This window comes from Cariama cristata, unplaced genomic scaffold (assembly GCF_000690535.1).
Source record: "Cariama cristata isolate BGI_N322 unplaced genomic scaffold, ASM69053v1 scaffold12784, whole genome shotgun sequence".
Lineage (NCBI taxonomy): Eukaryota > Metazoa > Chordata > Aves > Cariamiformes > Cariamidae > Cariama > Cariama cristata.
The window spans coordinates 38804-60604 of record NW_009614745.1 but is presented as its reverse complement, the minus strand read 5'-3'; the positions used below and the strand labels follow the sequence as shown (position 1 = coordinate 60604).

At 38.5% G+C, this 21801-nt stretch overlaps 1 protein-coding gene across 1 annotated transcript in view; it reads right to left on the bottom strand.

The window, feature by feature from the left end:
• Positions 1-3334: 3334 nt before the first annotated feature.
• The window catches only part of LOC104154889 (chromosome unknown open reading frame, human C16orf62), a 53464-nt gene continuing 34997 nt past the window's right edge, over positions 3335-21801 (bottom strand). The window contains exons 26-30 of the mRNA XM_009699547.1: positions 15439-15578; positions 13316-13481; positions 11417-11535; positions 4277-4423; positions 3335-3748 (exon numbers count right to left, since the gene is read on the bottom strand). Of these exons, the coding sequence (XP_009697849.1) occupies positions 3650-3748; positions 4277-4423; positions 11417-11535; positions 13316-13481; positions 15439-15578 (671 nt within the window). The 3' untranslated portion in view covers positions 3335-3649. The remainder of the gene's footprint in view (positions 3749-4276; positions 4424-11416; positions 11536-13315; positions 13482-15438; positions 15579-21801) is intronic.

Below are 21801 nucleotides of genomic sequence, written 5' to 3'. Positions count from 1 at the left end.
AAACCTTTACGATGTTTTCTAGAAGGCAAGAGACAGCCTCTTTCAAAGACTGAAGATATGTGGGCACTGCCTGCAACAAGTTGAAACTTAGGAAATTTTTTTCTAAACGCTGATTTCATAAACTTATTTTTAGCTACATCTTAGTGATCAAAAAGATTTTTAGTGTTCTGTAAAATTTCACATTTTTACACTCGGTGAGTGGTACAAAGTGATGGCGTTTTACTTTGAAGAAACGCTACTGGTATGCTTACAAATTTGTTGAGGGGAGACTTAACTCAGGAAAGTAGTTTCTTAAATATTCGTATCTTCATTATAATAATGAATAGCATTGCACGTCCTCTATATTTTAACTATGCTCTGGCAGTTGGATTTTCAAGCAGCAGCTGTTATCTGTAAATGAAGGTAAATGCTTTGTGGAAAGCGGCACCGAATATATGGATCTAGACTTTCTAAATTATAGAAAGCGAGGTAATTTAATGGGCTTATTGGGTTCATTATACATCAATCTGAATAAAATTTCTAACCTTCAGATTTTCAGATAACCAGCACTTTCACTGGCTTTTTAATAAGAGTACAAAATATGAGACTGCGTTTGTGTACATCATGTTCAGAATTCAGGGGTCCAAAGCAGTCTGTCAGTGTCTTGCTTGAAGTTACAAAAAGATAGTGAAAAACTGTCATGTATTTTATTACTGGCTGTGCTATTTGTTATGGCAGACTGTTGTTAAGTTTTAGTGCAGCTTTGGTTTTTAAGCAGAACAAGGTGACCATCTCTTATGTCCATGCCTGCTGTAGCGTAATAGTGGCCGACTTGCAGGGGAACCCCAGCCCCCTCCAATTAGGTTACTATCTCTGCTTATCCAGCTGATTGTTTTTCTGCCAAATTACCTATCCTTTTCGGTAAGATCATGACAACTGAACTACTAAATTTCTTGCTCTTTTAAGGCAACCTCACTTTCCACAATAGTTTTCCCCAGTGGACTGGTCTACCTGAAAGCAGCTGTCCCCAGCAGAACATACTCTTAGCAAAACAGCAGTTGGTTGCAATGCATTTAGGGCAACTGCTGAGGAGAAGTGAAAATGCAGAGGCTCCAGCTTAAGGGGTTTCCATGAATCCATTCCCATACCTGGGAACAGGGAGATGCTGAACCACTTCCTGCAGGATCTGAACTTGTCTTTGAGAAAATCATCCCCTTTAAAGTGTCATTTAAAACCACCACTACCTCAGGGTGAGTCTGTTTTGCCCCAGTGCTCTCAAAGCTCAGTGACTGGCTTCAGCCAGCCCTTCTAGGCTTCAGCTGTTGCTTTACTTAAGTAGTGGAAGTTCTGTTTTCCCTTCTGATTTAAGACAAATGCTGAATTCAGGCCCTCAGCTACTTGTCTGGCAAAAAAATGGGTTAAAATAAAGGAAAAGGTAGGAAAATGTCAACTAGTGACTTCATTTAGGCGGAGAGGGACAGCATGTACAGCTTTCTGCTGTGGAGCCAGTCTTGCATGGATAGTGACTGGTCTTGCACAGCCACCGATGAAGATGCTGATGGTGATATTAGTCCTAGCCTTGCCTTTGGATAAGGACTCTTTTTTTTCCCCGTCTAGAATTGCATAACATATACCAGCATTTCATTTGGCTATAGCTTTGTGGATGGCCTGGCACCTTGCTCTTGATAATACTGCACACATGAAAATGTCGTAGTGTGAAAAACAAGACACATGCCTGGGGAAAAAACTATCAGCTTTTTTCAAGCAGACAAACTTGGTCTGGCCTGTATATTTGCTATATACAGAAGAAAGAAGAGGTCTATAATAAGTAGAGTGCTTAATTTTGCTCTAACATGGAAGTATGCCAAAAGCAGTTTATTAGAGTGGTTGTGGTGGCTTCTAAGCTAGATGTTTAAAGTTTGCGCCTGATAACTAACCAGAGCTTTCTGCCTGTCATTGAACTATTTTTGCACTAATAAAAACAGTAGTAAAACATTTGAAAACATTTCTCACGGCAGTCTTGCATCAATAAAGAAACCAAAATTATACTGTGCTCAAAAGACAACAGGCAAAAATTAGTGCCTGCATGGGGAAGAGGAATGGTTGGGACATTTGTAAGCCTGCTGTAAGAGTTTCCATTTTACAGAACCTGGAACAACTCCACACTAGGTTTAGAGCAGTACATTTGCCCCCAGAGGGCAATTTCTGCCATACCACAGCTGCTTAGTGTGACCTACTTGGCGGTTTAGAGAGCTCAGAGTTTAATCCCACTTACCCAGTTCGTGGTTTATGTTTCCAAGCCCAACAGGAAGAAGAATCATCTACGTGCTATTGAGAGTTGTTTTGTGCAGCTGCAGCAAGAAGGAAAGGTAAATTAAAGTGAGACATGATAACATACACAGTACTATCATTTCATTATTTGTGTACTTTATACAGATTTATTTAAGGAAAATCAGTATAATTAAAATAGCTATGTACTAAAGGTTGGAAAGGTTCTGTATCAAGTTGATACCACTTCATAATTACCTTGTATTCCTGCAGTTTTACTCAGCTTACATATATAGTCTGTACCAGGACCAAAGGGTCCTAGTTCAGTTCTTTACAACCTTCACACAAAATACGTATTTTAGATGTTCCCTGCTTCAATAACCACTGAGGAGATGAAAAACATGTGACAAGAATGGATCAATAATTTGGGTGGTATTTATTATCAGCTTTCTAACGCCTTAAATAAATGGTTCTAGGAAAACTGAATGCTTAACAAAATGAAATATTTTTGTGCAAAAGTATATCTTAATATCCATTTAAGGATTTAGCGTATTAAAATACTTACCACTAAGCAAAAGCAGCAATAGATGCCAGGTCTCAACATGGTTCCTTACCATGGGACAGAAGTGGAGAGTGAAATTTTATTAGGTGTAATAGCAGTACATGTAACAAGTCCACAAGAATAAGGTGATAAATGTATATACACAAAGAAACTCCTCCAGAACAAACAGATGAACTGCAAATTGTTTTATTTGGTGATAGTGTACTTTGCGAATATAGACTACTTTGCATACATTTCCATTTTCCTTTGCAGACAGCACTTAAAGATTCCTTCCATTTTACAAAACACCATTGAACTAAAATGAAAGCATAAACATGTCTGAAAACGTACTGTAGAAATTAGAACAGTAACACCTCGGCCATTTTTCTCTTCTACTGGAACTCACCAAACAAATGTTGGCAGCATCCCAAAGCAGAAAGACGACTTAGTAGGATTATTATATTGAAATGCTGCTTTCTACACAGAAGAAAGACTATTCTGCCAGTGGGATGAAGTTTGGAGGCTGTGAATTGACCCCTTCAGATTATCTTCTTCCTTTGTTGCTAAAATAACAACAGATTAGATTTCGAAAGGCTTTTGCAACCATGGAGGTTCAAAATACCGTTTACTGAATGTAAATCAGCATTTAAGATAAGAATATAGTGGTAAAACTGGAAACAGAAATTCAGGTTACATTATTGCACTCAGAACAGTTTTACCTTTACCTGTGTCCAAGTAAATCTGTCACACTAAGTAAAATAAAAATACACTGAACTCCTCCAGTCAAAATCTAGATCAGTGATTTTTGGCCTTGGCTACATGCTCTCCTGTACAGATGACTCCTTGGAAAAGAGGCATTCATCAGGTCCTGGACTGCAGAGGAAGCCGAAGGGCCAAGTCTGTGAAGTGACTCATTTCAGGTTGTTTGCTTCGTCTCTTGATGTATTCTAGCGTTTTCACCTGGGTATGACAAGAAAGATATTTTGAGATTTTTAGTGTCTCATTTCATAGGCATCATTTAATCTATGTGAAGGTGTTTTAATAGACACTCTCATGATTTTCCCTAAATTCACTGGCTACATGAGTACTTGCATTTCTTACTCCAGAGTTCATTATCATGTATATCTTTCTGAAAGGCTCTAGAATGCCCACTTTCCAAGCTTACACTATGCAGTTCCTCCACTAAATAAAAATGCTGTATTTCTCTTAAAGATAGTTTTCTGTACTGAAAAAAAATTACAGCATCCCAACATTTCCAGGTTCCTTAATGTGTGAAATACATTTAAAAGTGAAATAAGAAATATTTGAAATAAGAGAAGCTGCTTATTCATTAAGAAGCATTCAAAAAACAAGGTGGTGGGGTTTTTTTTAGCTCAATTCATTATGTTTTTTTTTTTTAAGATCAACTTGTAAAGAGATTAGGTTTGTTCAGATCCAGAAAACGTTACCTTTTCCCAAACGAGAAGTTGAAAAAGATGTTTTCCTTACCATAGTCTTGGTGTCAGCGAAGCCATGTTTCTGAGCAAGATTCCAGAGATTGACTGAAAGCTGGTTTAGTTTGTTGTTTCGTAGATCCCCATGAGCTAGAATGGTGTTAAAGAAATAGAGTGCCAACTGGCTCTGTCGCTTTAGGGTCTATAACAAAAAAAAAAAGAAATCCTGTATTATCACATAGTCATCCCAAAATACCCAGCATAACCTTGCCAAGTTCTCTGTGCAAGGGGCAGATACTCATTTGGTAATACACAGCAATAATTACAGACACAAGAACACAGGCATAGTTTTCATGTTCCATTCAAAATGCAACAAGTAGTGGTAGTCATGAATCAACCTTGCTGTAAATAAAGTAATTATGCAAGACTCCTACATCTCGCAGCACTTTGGCACAGCACAGTATGTAGCTCTGGCACATTTTTAACTCAAGACTCCCTACAATTGCATAGAAATCACCCTCCCACCAACCAACCTTGCACTTACATCACCACACTTATGTATTTTTAGAGAGACCACTATCATCAATCTACAATAATGCAACTTCAGGCTTTTTCCAGCAGTCTATTCTATTTATTTTACCAATTACGTTTTTTCCCTGCTATTTTTTCACCGAAACTTTGGTGATACCACCATATGTGCACCATATTTGGAGCTATTTTCCCTAATATTGCTGAGGAGGGACCTTAAGGAGGACCCCTGCGCTTCATGGCAATCTACCATGGAGGAGCACCATGCCCTTCAGCCTTCGTGGTGGAGTTCTGGGGCACAGACAATCCTGCACTAAGCTTACAGGGTGCTACCACCCTGATTTGGGGTGAGTGGAAAACAGAAGTAATTAAAATGCTATTGCAGATTCTGCCTATCTCTACAGAGTAAATTTTAAAAGGCTAAAAGGATGAACTATTATTGGATGGATCTGAGCAGCAGTATTTTTTTATACTGTTTTGCTGCAGCTGCCCTTTGTTTTTTGCTTAAGACCACTAATAAAAGTGCTCCATCTTACACAGAAACCACAGCAGCAGAGTAGTAGATAAAACTATCAGCAGAGCACCTCGATTAATGAACCTAATACTTCACTTCAGCCCTCTTAGTTCAATACATGCGAGGGTAGCTAACACACAGCGGGCAGATACGAAGTTACAGGAAGAATGAGGCAGAGACTGGGGTAAGAGGAGTGCCACGACCTCTGACTTGCACGCTCCTGACATGATACCAAATGCAGCCATGCAGCCTCTGCCCTTTCCCTAAGGGACCGAAAGTAAATTAATTTCCCTTCTCGCTGTCAGCAGAAGAGAGGTCAGATGCTCTTAATCAAAGAAAGGGCACACACTGAGCTATCAGTCCTCCAGATAAATATGGAAAAGGAGAGAGCTATGCCATTAAAGAATTTGCTAACTAGAAAAGAGGACACAGCATGCCCCAAACTAGAAGCATCAGACTGCTACTGTATGTATGTGGGGCACACAGTAGATTTGTACATGCAGAAAAAAACCTGACACATCAGAAACCGTGTGGCCATACACACACACACGTATGTGCAACACCCAGAGCTGCTCAAGGCCCCAGGAGAAGTTCCCTAGGCACTAAATTAATTACATGAAACTACCAAGAAGACAGCTCTTCCTGTATCACTTATCTATGTTAGCAATTTCCATCCCCATAGCTCCAAAATCTGTTTCTAGGCTAAAACTACATCCATCATTTGGGAGCACTGAACTGTACTCCCTACCAGATACAGAAATACAATTGATCAGTCCAGTCCAGTAGTAGTAACACAAAGTGCAGAAATACAACTCAATAAAAGGGAAAATAATTATGCTTAAATGCTTAAATATTACTGTAGTATTTCTCTTGTAGGACTAACATCCTTCAGGGAAAAACAGATCTAGGGTACAGCCAGCCAGTCCATGTTTTACCACATTATTCACAAGGCATCCTGCGACATCACCATGTATTCTGGATTAACAAAATAACCTGTATTACCTCTAATTTTTTTCCCCATTGACTATCTAATGCCTCTGTGTCTTCTGCCAAATACAAACCTCAGAGAGGTTCCTGGGAATTGGTTGGAGGTTTCCTCATAAGAAGTGGGACAGTTAAATTATTGGGCAGAATGCAAAAGCAGCAGTACTCCAGTCTGAGTATCAACTAGCGAGGTTTTCCAGGCAGTATCCAGGCAGTATCAATGCTAACACAAAATCCATTCTTTAAAATAAGGATGATATTTTGGCTAATTTGAAACATATGTACTTCAAAAAGGATCATACTTCTAGAAACACATTAAATAGCTGGAAGAATGAGATGCACACTAACTCTCACTGCATTGGGATAGCTAGAACAAACAGGATTTTGGCATCTAGTCATCAGTTATACAATGCAAAGTGAAGAGAGAGGCAGGCTCAGGTATGCAGTAAATCCCACCACATCTGAGAATGAACAAGAGTCAGACAAGGCTTCACATGATGATGAACAGGAATGTTTGTGTAACATGGCACTGACCTCCAACCCCAGGGAGATATGTACACTAGCATGCTGCCAAGCCTGCTGACATAACTGAGATTGAATTGTGGCTGGCAATCCAACTCACCGGACGTATTCACAGGCAGCAAGGAGAAAGCAACAGCTCAGCTATTTGGCAACCACATACATCATGGGACTAGCAATTCCCACACCAAAAAGAATTGCCAGCCTCCTAGGCAGCGTATTTTCCATAATCTTTGGAATAATGCTGATGACAATGAAACAAAGAACAAGCTACATCATCCCAGAACAGGACTCCCTTGTGTCCTAGCCCCTCTGAAGTGCAGAGCAATGTCCAAATTTCATATAGCGTAACAGAAAAAAATAGGATCTTTCATACAATGGACCATGTAACATTGTATTTCAGAAATTCTGGCTAACAATTCAAATATTCATTCCTGTCTTTCAGTGACTTTTGCCAGACATCTATGTCAGAAGGATAGCTTGAGCCTTCTGTTACAAAAGCATCTGTGCATTTAGATACGTTGCTCCTCTGAAGGTGCATCTAGCCTGCTGCTGTTCCCATGTACAGCTTTACACTAACCGACTCTGATACCTGTTAAGAGTCCATCTGTGGCAGCACAGAGCTCAGCATGGCCTGTAGGGCTCCTCAATGTACTAAACATATCAGTCTAGGCCGCGTCTCCATGCTGATACAGCATCTGTTTGCTAGTATTACCTGAACTATCTAGCCCCAAATTAATTCCAGCACTACTGCAATGCTGGTGGTTACATCCTTGTGATCCAAATTCAGACATTCCTAAAGAAAGCCATGACAGGCAGCCTTGCCTTTCCTTAAAAGCTCTCACATGAAGCCCTTTGGGAACCTTTTAACATCTGTTAGTTCACTGGAAAAGATCACGGGCTGCATGGGGCAGACCAAATACTTAACTCCCTCATTACACAACTGTCCTAATATGGGATAAATGAAGCACCTAGCACCAATGGCAGCTGATACAAGTTCATTTGTAATAAAAGGAAATAATGATTTGAGAAAACACCAAGAACCAAGCTGCAGCTGGGAGCTCATATACCACACAAGAGGACACATATCCCCTATTTTACCACTCCTCTAGCACACTGAGGATGGTCAGAAGAGAGAGGGCTTTCTTTTGGATGCAATCTTCGAAAGAGCAGTCCAGAACATCCCTCTGGAGTACTGAGAGTCTCAGTGACACCTTCTGCTGGCTCAGCATGTAGTAACACATCTCGAGTTAAGGCACGCTGAAACATTTTACTCCTAGCTCTATACTGGCACCATGGTAGGTTCATCTCTATTTCAAAGTCCTTAATGTATTTTTAAAGCTTTCAACATTCATAGTGCTGCTCACATCAGTTTGATTTCCCTTTAAAATTAATCCAGCAAAGATGTGCTCCATGTGAAACTTGTGGTTCATGGAGGACCAGACCATACTTTTCAAAGCCATACTCAGGAATCCTGCTGTAGGCCATTAGCAGAATCCCAATTTATTTCTTTTGGTTTCCACCATTTACCAAGTATCTTACAAACAATGTTCCCAATTAAAATATTTCTAGTCTTTAAACTTCACCAGCACACCAGAGACAATGGTGTAATAAAAGGATTAATCTGGGAGTTAGGAGTCTGAGACAAAGAAGTGGAGTTGAAACACGCTCACCCACCACAGTTTCTCATCGCAATGCATCCATCCTCTTGCAGAGCCACCAGCAGGCAAGCTGCAAACATGCCAAAACAGGCACCTCCACCACCTGCAATGTCTCCTGGAAGCTGCAGCAGGTAATTTCTCTTGCCTTCCCCCTCCCAAAGAGGAACATAATGTTTAACCACCTTTAGAAAATCTTGGTCAAGGATACACAACTCTTCAGGATGAGCAACCTCTTCTCAATTTAAAATATACCTACACACAAGCAGAGAACTACGTCCAACTCTGCTTCTAGTTCAGTATTCAAACATGTGAAATCAACTGAAGTTTTTATAAGTTTATATAAAATTAAAAATTGGATGTGTTGAAAGGAGAAGCCTCAAGAGCATATCCAGGAATTGCTTTCTACTGCTCCATTTTTAATATTTACTATAAAAAGTCCAGTATCTATCATATGGTACATGGGAAGACTGCCATCCTAACATGGCACTGCCAAGGACACAACAATATGCTCCTAATCTTTTGAATCAAAAGTTGTGTTTGAATAAAACATACTCCATCTGGACATTTATCACTGAGTAGCAAGAGGCAAGGTATTTACATTTCTAAGAAACCTGGAGCATAAGATTAGCCTTCCACCCACACAAAGGCAGAGAGGATTCACTGACATGCTTTCCTGACTAGAAACAGCTTGAACTTTACAGAACTGTCCAGAACTGAGAATTTCCATTCCAACACTGTTACATAAATGAAGCATTCTCTAACGTTGCAAAAAGACCATGCTGTGTTAACATAAGATGCATTGTTCTCTTCCAAATTGCCATTTTGGTGAAAGCATTTTATTGCGAAAAGAATTTATTTTCGTTTATAGCTTTTAAAGGAAATGAACCAATAAAAATGCAGAATCATCAGAGGCTTGTTCATTTAAATGAGCAGCCAAGAAGATGAAGAATAAAAGGTCACTAGCACTGAAGCAATGCAAATACCACAATGACTTTATCATCAGTTCTACGTTAGCTCAAATGGAGGTCTCTGACATTATTCTCGTTGCCTCTATTTCCTCAGCACCAATAGCTTCCTCAAAAAACCATTCACTCTTACAAAACAATTTTTATCTAAATCTCTCAAGGACTTTACTCAACAAAGCAAAATAAATGTTCCCCCTTTGTAAGTAACGATGGATAGAGGAGTAAATCCAAGGCCACAGACGCAAAGGCAGGGCAAGGACCTATATCCATGCTGCTTAGCTTGAAATCCAGTTTTCTATGCAACAACTGCTTCAGTGAAATAACACAGGATCTCATTACTCAAAGTATTAAGCTTGAAAACAGTGGGGGGGGGGGGGGGGGAGAATGAAAAAAGAGGGGGGGGGGGGGGGGGGAAGCCTTTCAGAAACCACAGATTTCCAGCCCTACAAACATTCCCACCCACATACTCCATATAGGACTTGGATGCAAAAAATCCTTAACATACAACCCACAGTCCTGAAAACTCCATTAAAAATCTCCTTCCAATACCCACTTGGATATTCTTAGATGTGAAATAATGTTTATTTTCTGCTGTTACTGTTCAAAAAAGAACTGCTATACACTGTGGTGATGTACACAATGACATAGAGGCATCTGAGGAAACGATTTATTCACCTTACATCTTTACAACTGCTCAAAGAAGGATAAACAGGATAGCAAAAGCAGAGAAAAGGTTAACCTTACCACAGTGCCATCCAAATATGTATCACTTAACACACTCTGTGTTGGCAAACGCTACAGGCGACTATGCAAACAGGCTACCTAAAAAAATTCCAACAAATTAGTCATCCCCTGCCCTCCCATTTCAGTCCACAAGCCACAAGATTTCTATCAATATACAGCAATTTAGTAAGGGGTGATTAGGAAGTTGTGGAGGGGTTCAGTCTCAGAAACAGGCACATTAGCAGAACAGTAAGTTCTTGTTATTTCAGTAATACTGAAAACATTAGTCGCCTGGCCTTTCACATACAATCCATTAAACTATATTTGATTCCTCAGAGCCTCTGAACTCCAATCAAGAATCCCAATAAGCTTGCCTAGAGTTTTATTTATTTTAAATTGAACAAATATAACCCTGTAGTAAAAACAGGATAAAGCCAAAACATCTTTTCCGTCCCTCTGCACCTCTCTCCTAACTTGATCCTAGTGTCTGGGATCTGAAACTTCTCCCAATTAAAGATGGTTTCCATTGTCTTTTACCCAGTAACACACTAACTGTGAATTCTCAACTTTGCCCATTACAGAACTGGACATTTCAGCCAATGTCCAATACTGTTAACTTAGCTGGCAAGAAAATACGGTTTATTTACAGAGAAAGTTGACAGCCAGGAAGAAACAATAGGAAGGACGGACATGGAGCAGATTTTAGCCATAACTATACTGCAATCAAAGAAATGTCTGTGGCCCTGTCTTAGGCCAATAATTGCAATACACCAGCATCATGGAGCTCATTATAGTCAGAAAGACTCTCATAAGAAAAAAAGTTATCCCACACTGAGCATCGTATTTCCATAACCAAACTACACCCGGATTCAATCCAGTTTAAAGCTAACTCTAACCTCATTATGCTACTCTGCAGTCATCACTCTGTACTGCAGCAGAATCACATCCTTTGGTGCACTGCCACAATCGATACCACAGAATATACCAGTGTAGTTTCTACTACTTGTCAGTTCTATCAGACTATCCATACACAGCACACAGCTAAACAGGTAACTTTAGCCTGCACCTTAAAAATGTATTATAATTGCTACATGATCTCTTTCACATCACTAGGTCTCCCCACCACAAGCCTGTCTACATGAATGACTCACTTTTTAAACACGTAAAATTACCTAATTTCCTCCTGTTGTAAGCTTCCTGGAGCTTTCTAAAAGACCAATGCCTGGTCAAGAAGGTGTTATGTTTATTCAGCTCCAAAGTAATTTTGGTTTTGTACTGAATCAAGCTGAGTAAGAACATACCTCTTCTTTTCCAAGGGTTTTCAGATGATCCAGGATCTGTGCTATCACTGTTTCACACAGTTTATTAATTTCAGCCAGGAACTTGGAGTCTCCACCATACAGGGTATCATTGGAATCAACTGCAGAGATGAATTCAAGCTTAGGTCTGGCTAAAGAGCTATGCATTTGGTTGCTACTGAAAACACCAGCTATTGATAGAAGACCAGATTTAGAAGTTATAAAATGACCCTCCTCCATGAAACGAACAGAACAATCTTGTTTAAAACGCCCACCACTTGGTTGCCTACTATGTCCTTTTGATTTTGGGAGCAAAACACTGAAAAGAATCTTCTAGCTTAAAGCCAGTCCTATAATTCCTGGATGCAGCCAGGTTAACAAATATCTGCTGGACTTAAATGCAAAGCATCCCACAGGGTCAATTTTCACTTTTTCCACAGAGACAGACTCCCTGCACCCATCAGTTTAGAAGAGTATGGCCATCATCTTCAATGGCAGCAGGACTGGGCCAAACAGTTTATATTTTACTTAGTGAAAACAAGAAGATTTTCAAAGGAAACTGCTTTTTAATTATTTTTTTTCTAAAACAAAACCTGATTACCTCAAAGTCATGGAGAGAAATTCAGAAAGTGTATTTTCAGTTTCAAAGACCTTGAAGGATTTTTTGGAGTTTGAGCTCTTGAAGTTTTTAGAGCTTATGTAATTGTGATTTTAAGCATGTGTTTTGGCCTCATTTATTTATAATGTTTTACTAAGAAGTAAGTTACAAGAAATTTGTAAGTTTAAGTGTATTCAGGGTAAATCAGAGAGCAGGTAAGATAAAAGGTGAACCCCCCCGTTCCCAAGTAAACTTCATTTTAAGAAGCTAAGGTACATGGTCCACCTAGAAAAAAAATAATCATCCAACTACAGGGGAAAAATTATATTTCCATGCTTCTCTCCACTGAAATCAAATTAATTTAGATTTCTCATCTTGGGATTATGCAGCTATTTTGGTCATACAAAAAAAGGAGTGAAAGAAAAAGCAGTTAAATCACGTTTCCTTACAGAATTTAAACAGCAGATTTACTACAGAGTAGTTGTTTAATTATTTTCTGTGCTGCTATTTTGTCATGGTTGGTAACTCTGACAGACTATTCACCAGAAGAACTGCAGAATATATTCCAGTCTACCTCTTTGTGAAAGCCCTCTGCACCTAAAAGAAAAAGGCAAACTAGCTTGGCCTCTCAGACTAACTAATCTTGTCAGTATGCTTTAAAAGACTCAATTAATACTCTACCTTAATTTAGAAATCTCTCTATGATCAGAAGGCAAACACTCAAATTTCAGAGCATATCAAAATATTATTACAAAAAGACTACAGCCATTTTATAAAATGCAAAATCTTTAGATTTTTGTTTTTCTAGCTACTCTGAAGATTTTTGTGCATTACCACCAGAGTTTCCAAAACTGAAAGCCTGCCTTCAAAGCAGCAAATACATCATTTAAATAATAAAGACTAGGCGTTACATTCTAAAACCTGGAGTTGTAACAAATGTGAATGAAACACCAATCATCGGTATAAATCAAGTTGATACTTTAGACTAAAAGAAAACCCTCCATACGTATAAAGTTCTAGTATTTACTTGAAAAGTTCACAGTTCTAAGTATTTGCACCAACACCACCAGTAACAAATTAAGTAAACCACTCTGCACAGATTCACTTTAAAGAACAGACTAGGTATCTGTTCAGTAGCCACCTCCTGTGATTATTTTAAGTTACAATATCTGGACCTGCATAGGAAAATAATCCATTCTGTAAGACTGACTACCACTGATCTTCATTAACGAGGTGTGGTGATAACACAATACTACCAATTGCATGGTGAAATGCAAGGATCCAGAGCCACCCTTATGTATTACCTTTATCTACATGGTAGATATATGCTTCTTGAGTCATTGCAGACAGTAGATGCAGAACATTAGTATAAATCCTGACTTTGTCATCGCTGTTATCCTCCCAAGTATAATCCTGGATCACATTTAGTAATCCTCGCACAAGAAACAACACTCCTTGTTCTGGATGGTCCTACAGAAAAGGAAAAAGGTAAGTCAAACCCAAGAAACACAACAACCCCAAAACAAAAATGCAGTTATTTGTGGTCATTCAGGGGTTTAGGGTCACAGTATTAGCTCTATAAAAGCAAAAACTACAATATAATTAAAGCTGACAACTACTTTTCTTAAAGTGTGCTTCCTGCAAGTCCTTTGAAAAATTTGTTCCAGTTTCCTTCTAAAATGCCCATTTAACCCATAATCATAAATGTGATCTAGGCAGCCTCTACAAACTTTGAAATGCTTTGTCTTCTAGTCATGGGGGAGAAGTGCAAAATTAATTGTCAGCTTCTTAACAGCTGAGCCTCTAAAATTAAACACACTGGATAGATTTTTTTATTAAAACAATGTCAGTAAGCTATAGAAACAAATATATTACTCATGCAATTATGAGTTTCAGAAGAACACCTACACTGGGAAGTCAAAGTTACAGACAATGAACAATCTTTTAATATGAAAGGAATATAAAGACATTTGCTTTACATAAGCTGTGAGTATTTGCAAGCAGTTTTAATACTGCACCCAGCTTATTTCAAGCTGGCAGTTGGTGCAATGATACTAACATACATAGGACAAATCACAGTCCACTAGGGTACATTTCCTTCTGATCATCTATCCTGTAAAGTAAATAGGAAAAAAAATTATGGAAGCTAATTTCTGAATCCTGGTATCTCATTGCAAGTTCTTCTTCATTACTGAATCTGAGAGGTTCGATCTCTCTCCTTCAATCATCTGTTAATGATCCGAGTCATCTGTCTGAGCAGCATCCAGTTCTGACATAACTTTCCTTCAAAGTCTTAGTTATGCAGTCAGCGGACAGCAACAACACGTCACAGTGGCAACTAGCCTTCCCCTTCTAACAACAACACACCTCCACGTTGCTGAACACGTATGGCTTGGGAGACCCTTTCCATTGGAAAAAGGAGAATCCACTGCTCGGATTATGAGGATTCGGACAGCACTATACGGTGTGCTGCTTCACCAAACATGTAGTCAAAGAAAAAAGGAAGGAGGAAAACATAAGGAATGTTTCAGTGAGGAGGAACAATCTACTTTCTCCAAGAACAAATTAATAAACCTCAAACTTTTTCCTTTTTTTTTTTTTTAAACATGCCATGATACTAAGCCAACCCTTGCTGGGAAAGAAGAATCTTCTCAGAGAGGGCCAGAGCTGTTAACAGAGGGAGGTAAAAATCTTCAAGCCTTAGGTTTCCACTGCAGTGAAATCTTCAGAGTCAGAGGCCTGTCTTTCTTCTCTAAGGTCAACAAAATACCTTGGCTATGTAAGTTTTATCTCAGGTCTTCCAGATTAATTTACAATTTTTCCTCATCTTCTAGCTATAGTTGAAAATACAGGAAGGAAAGTTACAAATATATCTCTAAACTTGACAATTGGTTAAAAATTGGAAGGGTGTAAAATGGTAGTATTTTGTTAAATACTCATCAGAAAAGGAAGGTTATGCCAAAACACATCTTCTAATTATTGTTTTCACGCAAAAGATTAGGCAACCTATAACAAAATAACTGAAACTAACAGAAACTAGAGGTCTATATTTTTCCCCTCCTCAGCTATTAGATTTTATGAGTGCTCACCTAAAATACCACTTTTCTGCAAGGATCTATTAAAACAGTAAATGATGTTTACACAATTACATGATGGTGAGATTTCACTCTACCCCAAATCCAGTTAAGTGCAAGGTGCTACTGAGAGAGGCAATGCTCCACCGCCAACTCCAAACAATCGTTCTGCTTCCCCATTTTGCATCAGGGTGAGTGATTTTGCAGCCAATGAGGAAATCAGTTCAGCTTGTTTGTGGAAAACTAACCACTGCATCTCCCACTCCCAAAAGCCCAGTTTACTCTAAATTTTTAAACAGGAAGAGTCAAGATAGTCTACTAGCCTATGTGCTATTCATACACACACAACTTACCGGAACAACTAATAATGTGGAAAAAAAATTACAAAGGAATTCCAGGAGGAAGGCATCAGAAGGTCGCATCTTTCCATCTACACTGATCATTTTTGGCACTTCAGGAACAAGGCTCACTGCAGCTTTGAAAAAAGCATCAGCTACAAAATAAAAATATAGTTGCTGTATTATCACTCCAGCTGCGATAGCAGTCATGCCTGTGATCCAGTGATTGCTTCAAGTTTGTTTCAAACAGACTACCGAAAATGAATGTATGCTTAACTGCAAAGAAACTCAAGACTCAACAGTCAAAATCTGTGGTAATTCAAGTGATGCTCTTTTTTCAAAAGAAGTTCCTACATCACTCGAGACTTCTGAAATTATAATTCTCCTTTGCTTAACAAGAGGTGACCATTGTTTCAAAAATATTGCATATATAATAAAAAAAAATAGCACACGATTCAAAATTTACTTATCTAAAGAAATATTTATGCCAAGAGAATGGGGAATCTAAAGAGGGGGAAAAAAGATCATGCTATCTTGTTCACAAATTCATTCACAAAAGGCTGTTAAAATTATAAGGAAACATAGACAACTTAATTTCTCTAGGTATTTACAGTCATTACAAGTAAAAACTAATATAGTACCAGAACCTGAGGTTTTGCTGGTTACCTAGATAAAATGATTCTGTCCAAGAATCACAATATAGGAATTACAGAAATCATCACCATGATGGCTTTGGCAAAATAGCTATTAAGAAGTTTTTTATAACTCTTTATTATGTCTCTAATCCTACCCCCCCCCCCCCCCAAACCACCACACTAGAACATCTATTCCTCAGTTTATTAAGTTAATAGTCACAAATTAAAAACAATAATATTTTCCCTTTTATCCTAGAAGATCTCCTATATATGCTAAGAGTTCACAAAAAAATTTCTGACAGCAACATTCTTTTGCACTTTCTTGGCTACATTTCAAAATATCCAAGTATCTAAATCCCATTCAAGTTGTTTAGCCATACACTTCAAAACATCCTTCAGAATTAATACTATATCTTTATTTGACAGGAACAGAAGCCATGAAATCAAATTTTAGCAAAGGGAAAAAGAGAATTCTTGGTGAAAGCCAAGAGGTATTAACATGTCTGGGATGGAGATACCACTGACAGGCATGCATGGGCATTTCCAGGAGTGCAGCTTGCTCTGGAAAAATTCGCTTGAGCACATAAGACTCCAAGCAAATTTGCTAAATATAGTACCAACTGATATCCAATTTAAGCTTATGAGGAATACCAGGGAAACATGTGCTTTGGAAAACCTGTAATTCTTCTGACTCTAATTTCTTTTCAGCACATGAGTGCTCAAGTCCTTCTGAACTTCACAGTGCTTAGAATGCAGACCCCTTCAGTCAAACATCACACTTCCTTTTATTCTGCACATTTATTCTGAGGTGAAAGATTTTTTTTAATTTATTTTAAACAACATGTAAGTTCACAAAGCCAACGCAAAGGAAGGTAAGTAATCTTTCTCTGAGCTTTGTTAGAGAAAGGAAAGCAGCAGCAGATGTTCATTCTAGCATAAGTAAATGAATCGCTGTCACTTCCACAGTTGTCTCAGCAGAAAAAAAAAAGTGCATGCCCCATTACCACCATATAAAAAAAACATGTGACAAGACAAATGAGAAAGTGTGTCTCAGAAAACAGTCTGCATACCAAAGTACCCATGTCTGTGCAGAGAATAGTCCTGCCTTCTGAAGTTATTTCATAACGGGACAGGAATGATCTGTGCAGCAATCAGTCTCCACAATGAAAGAGAAGAGCTGCAAAGTACCTCAGCTTAATTTCCTGCCTGCTCTCCCAGCAATCACAGTCCTAGACATTCTCCTCTAAACTTCTGCCATAGCACAAAACCAAACCCTCCTATCTTTGCTATGAATAACTGCAATTTGATTCGATTTACTCCTCTTGACCGCCTGCCGTTGCCGCGAATGACAGCTGCCTTCTCATCTGGTTGAGCAACTTCAGAGACATGAGCTCCCTCGTTAGAACCACTAGAAAGAGCGGCATGCCCAGCTCCTCTGCAGGTGATGGCTGCTAGGAATGAGGAGAGACCCATCCACACCACACACGGCTCACCGGGCCCTGCCCTTGCGGCGACAAGCTCCTCTGTGCTTCCATCTTTTTCTTCCCTAACCACAGCAGTCACCCAGCTGCTGCCTTGCTGCCGTCTCCATGTGGCTGCTGTCCTCTTGCCATGCCGCAGGGCTGCGTTTGTGGGTCACCCTGCAAACCCCCACGTACCGTCACTGTCTCAGCACAATGGCGAGACTGTGGGGCTCTTGCCCCCATGCTTTTTATTCTTTGTTGCCTCGTTCCCCCTGCACCCCACACAATGCAGCAAGGCAGGCCACAAAAACAACAGAGCATAAAAGCAGTTAGTTGCATTTTTTGTTACCGAGATGGATATTTTACTTTGCTACCTCCAGAAGTACTGGCAAAGGAGAGTTACGTTCATTTTGCTATGAGTTCAGCCAATCTGCAATAACCACAAGTAGTTTTTATGCTGGAACACTAAAAGCACATTCATCCAAGGTATATGTGTTTCGTAAGAAGCAAAAAAAAAGTGAATTCACACTAATGCAAAGGTCTTATTAGAGACTTTGCAGAAAACTAACTGTCCTCCAAACACTACCACCCTATTCACTTGTAGAAAGGTGTCAAGAGTATGCATCACATACTGTGAGTTTGGAGGTAAAGGTCACTAAACAGGTTGTCCCAGATGTGCTATTTTGTTAGTAAGTATGAAATAAGCATCGATATTTAATTCTGAATTACACTAATTATGAGGTTATGCAACTGTTCTTTCTGTATCTTTAAAACGTCAATTTATAAAGCTATTACTGTAGAGATGTTTCAAGAGAAAACCATACACCTGCTTTTCCTGGCTTTCAAAAAGCGTAAGGAACCACTTAAAAAGCACAAAGAACCACAACAATGTTACATACCTGATTTAAAAAAAAAGAGGCTACTTTCGGTGATGGTGGCTGTTTTCTTATCTGCCTAAAGTACAATACTGCTTCTAAAGTAAGCCACTGTTAAGTTGGATAAGGGGAGAGCAGCCTGTGCATTACAACAAATCATCATGATAAAGTCTTCCTAGACTGCTGTTAATAACTTGTGCAGTGCTCCGAACATGACATACTTCATGCTTCGCTCATTTATCCTTTCACAGCAGCTCCTTCATTTTGGTTGACCATAATCCTGTAAATCTTTCCCCCAAGCACATATGCTGACCTTCAGGCTACAAAAACTAACAGTTTTGGATATCCAAGTCAGCACTTCCAATAATACTCTCCTACAGAAAAAGCAAGTGAAATTGGTGTTGAATCTTTTGCTATTGTTAATATTCATGATGGTATGTAAACACACATATTTAATTATACATACACAAAAATATATGTACCTCCATACAGTTCTATATATCAATCTCTCTCTCTATAAAAATTTAGCTTACCTTCTATTTGCTGCATCTATGATAGTCAATTAAACTGTACTAATTTAATATTTCAGGCAGGCAAAAAACCAAGGAGGAATAATGCCATTAGAGATGGGAAAATAATTAAGCTCCTTAAGTCCACCTTCAAAGAGCAAAAGGGAGTGAGTTTGACATACCTACACGAACTATTTTTAGCCACGGGTAAAATTACTCAAGGCTAAGTCCACCCAAAGGACAAAACCAGTGACCATACGCAGTCTTCCACATTCCACATCACCTTCATCTCCTACAACAGTGTCAAGCATATTTTAATACTCTGAAGATTTTGCTTCCACATCCAACAGATGCTGGTAATTTAATGAAGCCTTGTACTCCAGTGCAAAAAATTAATGGGAAGCAAGTGTGCAGTTGGGTTTTTGTTTTGTTTTGTTTTTCCTGTTAAATAAACTAACACATTACTGTTTTGACAACCAAGCACTGCAAACATTTGGAACTCCTCCTCACATCGATGAGGTCACTGAGAGAGTTTTGCCACACTGTTGAAATGTGTTTTTCCCTTAAGCTATTGAACACTCTGTGTCTTAAAATCCTCTACACATCACTTCCAATCCACAAACTACAAAGAATTATTTGAAGTAAAATGAAATAAGAAAATCAATGCACTGCTGCTTGGTGAACTGGACTGTACTATGTTAATTCATACTATTTCATAATAATTCATACTATGAATTAACTGCAGATAAAAAGGTAATTATGTGGACGAAGCTTGCTATGGCTAGTTTTAGAAACAGCTTGATTATAGATGGTTAGCAAGGCCTTAGTACTTCCAGATAAAGGCATACAGAGGCATAAGCGGAAGGGAAGATTCGTACAGGGAGATCATACAGTATGACTAAGAACACTGGATACAAGATATTATATTCTTAAGCTGTAATCAGTAAATGCAACACACTCCACCCCCCCAAAAAAAAACCCAAACAAAACAATCAACAACAAATTTCAGCCTGCCTCTCTAAATTCCATGTAATCCCTAAAGACTATGAGGTAAAGTATCGTCAGCAGTCTTTAAAGAGAGCTCCATTAGTAATACTGGAAACTTAGAAATACTAAACACTATAGTTACATACTGTAGTTTCTCCTGGCTATTATGAGGTGAAAAAAAAAAGTATCAAATGAGAAGACACATTGAAAAACTTGATACAACACTGAATAGTCAATATGGTTTTCGCTTAGGGAAATCATTCCTCAGAAGTCTCTTCCTCACAAACCAGCAAGTTTGTGTTTAAAAGTGATCCGGCCAATACAAATACTCAGATTTTTAAAAAACAGTTAACAATGTCCCTCATACAAAAGGCTCTTAAAACAACTAAGTTGACAAAAGATAAGGAAGAAAATCCTCCTGAGGATTCAGAACTTAATATTGGATGGGGTGGAAGGGGAAAGGAGACGGAATAAAAAGCTTTCACAGTGGAGTGAAATGACTACTGTGTTCCTTAAGGTTTTGCAGAAAGACATGTTCTTACGATGAGCTGGGAGGTGACAATGTTTACAGCCTAGTCTGGAACATGACTGCAAAGCACTGCAGATGGATCTCATGATTCTGAGCAATAAAGCAGCAGATGAAATCCAATATTAGTAAGGTGTGCGGGGAAAGAAACAGCCCTTGCTGTAACTATAGAAAGATAAGCTCTAAATAGGCTATTTACACTCATGAAAGATTTTGGAGTCATTATAGATGGTTTCCTGAAAAGTACATCCTAAACAACTATCAAAAAGGCAACACAATTATAAGAGTCATTAGGATAGTAATGGAAAACTGAGGTGTCATTGTATCATTTATATAGCTGTTGTGTATTTATACCTGGAAAACAATCCTGATCTTCCCATTTCCAAACGGATAAAAAGAAGATTAAAAAGGTGCTAAGGTATGGAATCATTTCCTTATTAGAAAAGAGTATACTGACAGAAATTCTTCAGGAACTTATCAACTCCATCATCTCATAGGTAGCATGAAAAAAAATAAACCAAGAATGACTGAATTTTTCACAGTACCACTACTAGATCAGCTGCATGCACTGAAACACTCAGCTAACATTTAAAAACCATCTTTAGAAATAAATCCCTAAGTAGTAGATTTCCAAGTAGCATGTAACTGTGGAACTCACTGTCACATGAAGTTACAAAGGTCAAAAAGCAAAAATTGATTAAAAAATTAAATTCCTAAGGATTGGTCCATCTATTTTATTAAATACCATGGTCCATATACAACCTTTGCTGAAGGATGTATTTAGACCACCTGCAGCTGAAATCTAGGAAGCATCATTCTACATTATTGTTTCCTCTATGTTCTCTTAGTAGATTGTACAAGACACTTTCAAAAACAGGTCATGGGCTAGACAGACTTGAAGAACTGACAAACTGATATGAAATGCTAGTCTGAAAAGTGTACAGAGACAGAGATGTCATCTCTCTCAAATCATATGGAAAAGCTACTGGCTGGGATAAAGAGAGGAACAAGAAAAAGCTCCGTGAATGGGAGAAGTTTCCAGCTGTGGAAATCCCAGGTAACAGTACAAGTCATAACTTTGTGCAAATAAAGCAACATTTAGTATTACTAGTAAGGAAAACAGTTATCTCATCAGTTTCTCCCAAAGCTACTTTGCTGCCTTCAAGGAAAACAGTATTTAAAAAGATAACAGAGACAGCATATACCCAAATCTCACCAAAGATGCGTGAGCCAAGAAGTGCCAAAATCTGTACCTGAGAAAACCTCTTCAGGTTCTTATTTCTCTAAATTATTTACCTCTAATTCTCTTTATTTATATTCTATTTATATTCTTCAGATATATAAAGATTTTAGGAGATGAGGAAGGAATACTAAAAGTTGTTA